The sequence below is a fragment of the Emys orbicularis genome, chromosome 2 (genome assembly GCF_028017835.1).
Source record: "Emys orbicularis isolate rEmyOrb1 chromosome 2, rEmyOrb1.hap1, whole genome shotgun sequence".
NCBI lineage: Eukaryota > Metazoa > Chordata > Testudines > Emydidae > Emys > Emys orbicularis.
Genome location: NC_088684.1, coordinates 2,403,190 through 2,410,524, shown reverse-complemented (window position 1 = coordinate 2,410,524; position 7,335 = coordinate 2,403,190). Strand labels below are relative to the sequence as shown.

General features: G+C 62.2%; 1 protein-coding gene across 1 annotated transcript; it reads left to right on the top strand.

Annotated features, from left to right (window-relative positions):
- The first annotated feature begins 3,846 nt into the window (after window positions 1-3,846).
- On the top strand, window positions 3,847-5,937 carry SCRT1 (scratch family transcriptional repressor 1). Its single transcript, XM_065399711.1, has 2 exons — window positions 3,847-3,961; window positions 5,213-5,937. Exons 1-2 carry the CDS (start codon window positions 3,847-3,849, stop codon window positions 5,935-5,937), a joined length of 840 nt encoding a protein of 279 aa, XP_065255783.1.
- Window positions 5,938-7,335: the final 1,398 nt, after the last annotated feature.

The window sequence follows — 7,335 nt, the reverse complement described above, 5'->3', positions numbered from 1 at the left end:
CGCTGCGTCCGGGCAGACGCGCGGGTGCTCGGGTCCCTGGCTGGGGGGCAGCCCCGGGGTAGCTGTGGGGCTCAGGCGGGGGGGTGATCGGGGATGGCTGTGTCTGGGTCTCGCTCTGCGTGTGTGATCGGGGATGGCTGTGTCTCGTTGTGTGTGTGTCTGGTGTGGGGTGTGCGGTTGCGCTCGGGTGTCCCGGGTTGTGGCTGCCAGCCGGGTTGTTGCGTCGGGGGCTCGTGTCCCTGCCTGTGGTTTGTAGTGTCAATCCGGATCCCCCGCCCCGCCAGCCTGTTCCGCGCTGATATGTCGAACAGCAGGTGCTCGCTGAGCCTCCCTGGTGTTTTAAGCCACTTTCCCCCTGGAAACTTTCCAGAGCTTGGCCTTCCTTCCCCTCCAGCTGCAGCTCCCCGGGCCCAGCCGCCGCCCGCAAGGGGCTGTGGAGGTATTAGGGGAGCCTGGGAAGGGACTCGAGCGGTCTCCTGTGGGGGTTGTTCCCTGCGCCCGGGGGACATTCTTAGTCCGGTCATCAGATCAAACCGAGCAGCCGCTGGAGCCCCCCGGGGCGAACCGGGCAGCGCTGGCGCCAGCTGTGGCGGAGCGCAGGGGCAGGGGGTTGGACGCAGCTCGCTTTCCCCAGCCGGCGGCTGCAGGGAGCCGGGACCAGCAGAGCAGCGGTCCTCCCCGGCCACGAGTCTCCGTGCGCCCCGCCGCGCGCTTCGCTTCAGTCGGGACTCAGTTTCCCGCTCGCTCATACAGGCAGCAGCCCCTGGAAGAAGGGGGGGGGGCAGAGGGTCCCTGAGCCGGGCGGGCGGCCAGGCTGCGAAGGAGGGGAGTGGGGATCCGATTGACCCAACTGGCAAGAGCCGCAGGACGCGCCAGGGTTACAGGGGTCTGGGATCCGCAGCGCCTCCATGGAGCTGCCGTAAAGGGAGGTGCTGGGGAAACACCCCCCGTAGGGGGGATTCTGCTCAAGTGACGTCCCAGTAACTGGCCTCAGGGTGGAGCCGGGAACCGGCTCCGGGCCGGTTTGTACATGACAAGAGAAGTCAAGTGTGAGCCCGATTTCAACCGCCGAGGGAATAAAATCCGGTGCAAAGAACGATCCGTTTTCTGTCAGGCGACAGAACCTGAACAGCGAGGCAAGAGTTTGTTTCTCATTCGCGGGTTGCTTGGGGTCAGATGTTACCCCCCTTTCACCTGCAAATCGCATGCACGTGTGTGTGTGACAGACCCACACATGCAAACCTAGGTGCAGGCTGGCAGATGCACACATCTGTATGTGCCCCCCTGCACCGTGTGCGTGTGAATGGAGCGAGACAGACCGGCAGGACCCCCAGCCCCCCGGGGGGGGACACCGCTCCCCCAGGCTGAAGTCCAAGGGGGTTGCAAAGAGCCTGGGGGGTCATTGAAGAGCCCGCCTCGGTTTCTCGCTGCAGAAGTGAACAAACGCGACCCGGTGTAAGACAATAGGAACAGGCCCGTGCCCGGGTGTGTGTTAATTAGGGACATATGTCTCCTAAAGGAATCGTTGGGGAAGGGGGGGGCCTTCTGCTCCCCTGCGCGCCTCATTAGCATGAGCCGAACGCCATTGGCCCGGAGGACGTGATGTAAGAGGGTGACTTGTAAACTTCAGGCGGCTGCGGATTGTTAGCTTGGTTGCAGTCACATCAATCTGCTGGGGGTAAAGAGGGAGGGTGGAAAATCCGAACAAATGACCGGCTCCAGAGGCCCTGAGGTGCACAGCGCTGCTGCTAATTAGAACTCCGGGAAGGAGAGCAGCAGGGATCAAACCGAGATTCACGGGGGCCACGGGAAAAACAAATGCAACCTGGAGCTTGGACTGAATATCCTGCAGGAGGCGGCTACTGGCTTGCAGGGGGAGGGAGGGGAGATTCCAGAGGGGATTCACTGTCCGCCCGAAGCCAGGCAAAGCCCCTGGAAGGGACCCGTCCCTGGCAGATGTTTCGACCCCAATGAGAGCGGCAGGTGCTCAGGATCTGGACCCCTGGGGTGGGGGTGGGGAGGTATTTGAGAAAGGACTTCAAATCCCAGGGTCTGTTGTCTTCTTCTGCTTTATTTCCATCGATCAAACCTTGAGCTTGCAACGTCCTTTGTGCAGGGACTGCGCGTTCCCAGCACCCTGGCGGGGTTCAGAGAGTAACTACCAACAAGGGGTCACCTCCTGAGGCCTTCATTCAGGCTGCGAGTCAACGGGAGGCTTGGCTGAGTAAGGACTGAGCTATTCAAAACCCAGGAAGGACCCCCCCCCCACACACACACACACACGCGCTTTAACCCACTAGTAATGGAGTTGTAAGGAAATGGCAGGAATGAAAGCTGGAAGAAACTCATAATGCTGCCCATACTTTGCACTGATTGGGCAGCTTCCATGGAAGATCTGAAAGGATTTTGCAAGAGTGAATTAATGGGGGCTCACAGCATGGATGTGGGGGTGTCGCTTATCCACTCCTTTAGAGAAGTGGAGGCCCAGAGAAATGAAGCATCGGGCCCACTCTCACATAGCTGGGCCAGGACTAGAAGCCAGGAGTCTTGGTTCACATCCCCCTTGTTTTAACCACTAGGTGATACTTTCTCGCACAGCTGGGGGTAGAAGCCAGGAGTCCTGACGCCCTGCCTCTGCTCTAACCACTAGGCACCACTCCCCTCCCAGAGCTGGGAAAGAACCCAGGAGTCCTGGCTCCCAACCCAGCCCCCCAGCTCTAACCACTAGACCCCACTCCCCTCCCAGAGCTGGGAAAGAACCCAGGAGTCCTGCCCCAGCCTTTGCTCCAACCACTGCACCCCACTGCCTCCCCAAACCAGACGGAGCAAAAGGACGAGCCAGCTTGGTACTTTCCTCATTAAAAAGTGAACATGTCGCTTTTTTTATTGCATCACAGAGACCACAGGTCCTCCGTATTCCACCACCGATCAATCAAAGAAATAGTCTCTCATTAGGTCCGGCCGCGCCAGGGCGGCGCTCTGCTCCCAGGATCCCGGAGCTGCCCCTCGGGAACCTGCCTGAGTGCCCGGGGGGTCAAAGACAGGCCTGAGCCCCTGGGCCTCACCAGGGCACCCTGTCTCCCTTCTTCTCCTCTCCCTTTTTGATCTAACTCGCAGAAAGCCCGGGCAGGAGGCGACTCACAACAGCGTCACTAAATCATCTAGTCTCACTGCTGTTCCCGGGAGATTTTTTTTTTTTTTTGATGGATTAAATTAAGCGCTTCCATTTCCGTCCACCACCTGATCGCTGCATTATAAATCCAAACAGCTGATCAGAGAGTCTTCAGAAATTCAGGACCTTCCACCGCGGCTGCGGCAGAGCCTGGGAGCTGTCCAGCGCCGACAAGAAGCAGCCAGCCCCGAGCGGAACAATAAGGATTGCAGCACACGGCGCAGGGGGGACGCCGGGAACCCAGGCTTGGAGCCGCTCCCGAGCGCCGGGAGCTGTCCAGTGCTGAACTCGCGGGCGATGTCTGAGGACCCAGCTCTGGGCTGGTGACCCTGGACCTCAGGGTGGGCTTTGGAACCGCGCTGGAGGGCGACGGGAAGGGCCTGGGCAGCCAGCCGCCTCCTCTGCTGCACAAAACCCGCTGGCTCTCGGGCTGGAACAAGGACTGATTGCACCAGGCAAAGACTGCTCGGGCTCCGGGGCTTGGGACTGCACGTCGGAGCGAGCCAAACCTACAGCAAGCCCCAAAGCCATAGCGCCCAGGAGCTCTTTTCTAACTGGCATTTTTTTAAAGATTTTTTTTTGGGGGGGGTCCATTTCTTCCCCCCTCTAATCGCTGACCCAGCAACAATCGGCCAGCTGCCGCGTGTCTCCCGTTTCGGCCGCGTGTAGAAACCATGCCAAGATCTTTCCTGGTCAAAAAGGTCAAACTCGATGATTTCTCTTCGGCGGATCTAGAGAACTCGTACGGCAGATCTCGGGCAGACTTCAGCTCGCGGCTCCATGACAAGGGTAAAGACAGAGCCGCGCTAGCTCGCGGGGGCTGGTGTAGATGTTACTGGGGCTGGGGCTGGCTAGGGAGCGTGTGTGGCTGGTGGCCCTGGGGCCGGGGCTGGGGCTGCCTGGCCGTTTGAGATGCACTGGGGGACACATTCCTATGTGCCGCCTGCCTCCTTCCCTGGAATGCGGCTCGCCAAGAGCCATATTGAGCAGGCTCTGCCTCTCGGAGGCTGTTGACTCTGCACATTTTAATGCAACCCAATCGCTCTGTTCCTACCACGGCACTAAAATTAGACCTTGACAAAAAGACGGTACCAAGGCGGTGCAGGGGTGGGGGAGAGTTCCCAGCCGGGGGCGGCGGGGGGGGGGGCGGGGGAAAGGGGTTGGAATTCACCGCTGCAGAAATGTTTTTGTTTGGAAGGCCCTTTTGTCTGCCACTAGACAAGTTCAAGGACAACTGTTAGCAACCTCCGGGCTTCTCCGCGCGGCGGGCTGCCCCCCTGGCTGGCGCTAGGCGATGAATCGGGGCCGAGGTGACTAAACCTCTGGGTGAAAAGTTCCTCTAGGAATGACCCCGGCTCCCAGAGGCTGCCCCAAGCCCTGGCGCGGCGCACTTCGCTGGCTCCTGGCTTTTGTTGACTGCAGCGTGTCTGCAGCGTGTTGCATAATCGGGAGGGAATTGGCTGAAGTGGTTTGGGAGGGAAGGAAAGGTCATGCCCCGGGCCCCCCTCTGTAGGCTCGGCCCCCAAACTGACCTTGAGCGTTCCCCGGAGAGGCAGGTGTCACCTCTGTGGGGTGGGGGAGGGGCACATCACATCCATGTCCTCGCTTTGCATTCAGAGGCATCTCAATGAGTGCTCGGAGTTGCAGCCCCCAGTTCGAGGAGCCGGAGCAGCGCTTGGCTGCCGCATCTCCCCAGCCTCCCTCCCTCCCTCCCTCCCTCTGCCTATCTGCGCCCAGCAGCCGGCGAAGCGAGCGGGAATCTCGGGGAATGATGAAGAGGGTGGATGGCGGGGAAGGTTCATCAAACGCCAGGGCCATTAGCATGACAGTGGAGAGCCGGCTCCTGGTTCATCGCCACGCACTTCATCCCGGAGCCGGCCCCCCTGCCGCAGGCAAACCAAGGGGGGCCACTCGCGGGACTAGCTTGTTGCATCTATTAAGCAGAGAGCTCTCCAGCTAATCTCCCCGGGCCCATCCATGATTTAACAAGCCTCTCCGTGTCTCTCCCTCTCCGCCCCCTCCCCTTCCCCCTCCCCGCAGGGTACATCCGTGACTACATCACCCCGTCGGTCTATGAAGGCGAAAGCGAAAGCGCCATCAAGGTGCCCTCGCCTGACCCGATCTACCCGGGGGCGCACGGGGACTATGGCGCGCCGGACTCGGACCAGCCCGACAGCCCGCACTCGGAGATCGCGGCCGGCTACATCAACGGGGACGCGGCGGTGAGCGAGGGCTACGCGGTGGACGCCTTCTTCATCACGGACGGGCGGTCGCGGCGCAAGGTGGTGAGCGGGGCGCGCAGCCTGCAGCGGCACCGGTGCAGCGAGTGCGGCAAAACCTACGCCACCTCCTCCAACCTCAGCCGGCACAAGCAGACGCACCGCAGCCTGGACAGCAAGATGGCCAAGAAGTGCCCGACCTGCGGCAAGGTCTACGTCTCCATGCCGGCCATGGCCATGCACCTGCTCACCCACGACCTCAAGCACAAGTGTGACATCTGCGGCAAGGCCTTCAGCCGGCCCTGGCTGCTGCAGGGCCACATGCGCTCGCACACGGGCGAGAAGCCCTTCGGCTGCGCGCACTGCGGCAAGGCCTTCGCCGACCGCTCCAACCTGCGCGCCCACATGCAGACCCACTCGGCCTTCAAGCACTTCAAGTGCAAACGCTGCAGCAAGACCTTCGCCCTCAAGTCCTATCTCAACAAGCACTACGAGTCGGCCTGCTTCAAGGGGGCCGTCCCGCCGCTCAGCCCCATCGAGACCTGACCGGGGGGCGTCCCCTGGCGGGGCCCCCTCTCCCCTCCGAGAGCCCCTCCCCCTCCCGTCCCCTGGCGGCCCCCCCTCCGAGAGCCCCTCCCCTCCCGTCCCTGGCGGGGCCCCCTCCCCCCTCCGAGAGCCCCTCCCCTCCCGTCCCCTGGCGGGGCCCCCCTCCCCCCTCCGAGAGCCCCTCCTCTCCCGTCCCCTGGCGGGGCCCCTTCCCCCCTCCGAGAGCCCCTCCTCCCTCCAGTCCCTGGCGGGGTCCCCTTCCCACTTTCCGGGAGCCTTTCCCCACCTCTCCGAGAACTTTCCGGGCGCCCTCCCCCCCCCCCCCGTGCTTGGCGGGGTCCCCCTCCCCCCCAGCACTCTCCGGGAGCCCCTCCCCCCTCCCGTGCTTGGCGGGGTCCCCCTCCCCCCCTCCGAGCAGTCTCCGGGAGCCCCTCTCCCTTCCAGTCCCTGGCGGGGTCCCTGCTCCCCAAGCACTCTCCGGGAGCCCCTCCCCCCTCCGGTCCCTGGCGGAGTCCCCCTCCCCCCTCCGAGAGGCCCTCCCCTCTTCCCCTCCCGTCCCTTGCGGGGTCACCCCTTCCCCACCTCTCCGGGAGCCCCTCTCCCTTCCAGTCCCTGGCGGGGTCCCTGCTCCCCAAGCACTCTCCGGGAGCCCCTCCCCCCTCCGGTCCCTGGCGGGGTCTCCCCTCCCCAAGCACTCTCCGGGAGCCCCTCCCCCTTCCAGTCCCTGGCGGGGTCCCCCCTCCCCAAGCACTCTCCGGGAGCCCCTCCCCCTTCCAGTCCCTGGCGGGGTCTCCCCTCCCCAAGCACTCTCCGGGAGCCCCTCCCGGTCCCGTCCCTGGCGGGGTCCCCCTCCCCCTCCTCCGAGCACTCTCCAGGGTCCCCTCCCCACCTCTCCAAGCACTCTCGGGGTGCCCCTCTCCAATTCGTCTCCAGCCCCCACCCCACACACACCTCTCCAAACCCTCCTTGGAGTTCCCCCCATCTCTCCAACCCCCGCCCCCCAACTCCAGTACAGAGCACAGCAACCGAGATCCCCCCCCCCCCCCCCTTGGAAACGGACTCAGATCTCCTGCTGCTCCTCGCATGGACCTTTGGAATTGACTCTCCCTGCCGGGAACTCAGCCGCAAGGGCATCCAATGTCCCTCCATCCGGGCTTTTGCTTTCGAAAGGTTCAACCTTTTTTGAAGCGAAGAAGGAAAAAAAACACAAAATAAAACTCGTACTCCGCAGCCAATGACCACAAAGTGTCCACCTTTAAAGGTAAAACAATAATGAATAATTCCTGATCGCGAGTCTCTTTGGTACGTTTTTATTTGATTCATTTACAACGGGTTTTTTTAAGTGTCTATTTCTATTTTCGTAAATGTCTGGGTTGATTGATTATATATTTATTTCGC

Bases quoted from the DNA above. Each gene is read 5' to 3' on its own strand.
- SCRT1 (XM_065399711.1), top strand. From the start codon at position 3,847: ATGCCAAGATCTTTCCTGGTCAAAAAGGTCAAACTCGATGATTTCTCT. The intron at 3,962-5,212 runs GTAAAGACAGAG...CCCTCCCCGCAG, and splicing joins CTCGCGGCTCCATGACAAGG to GGTACATCCGTGACTACATC.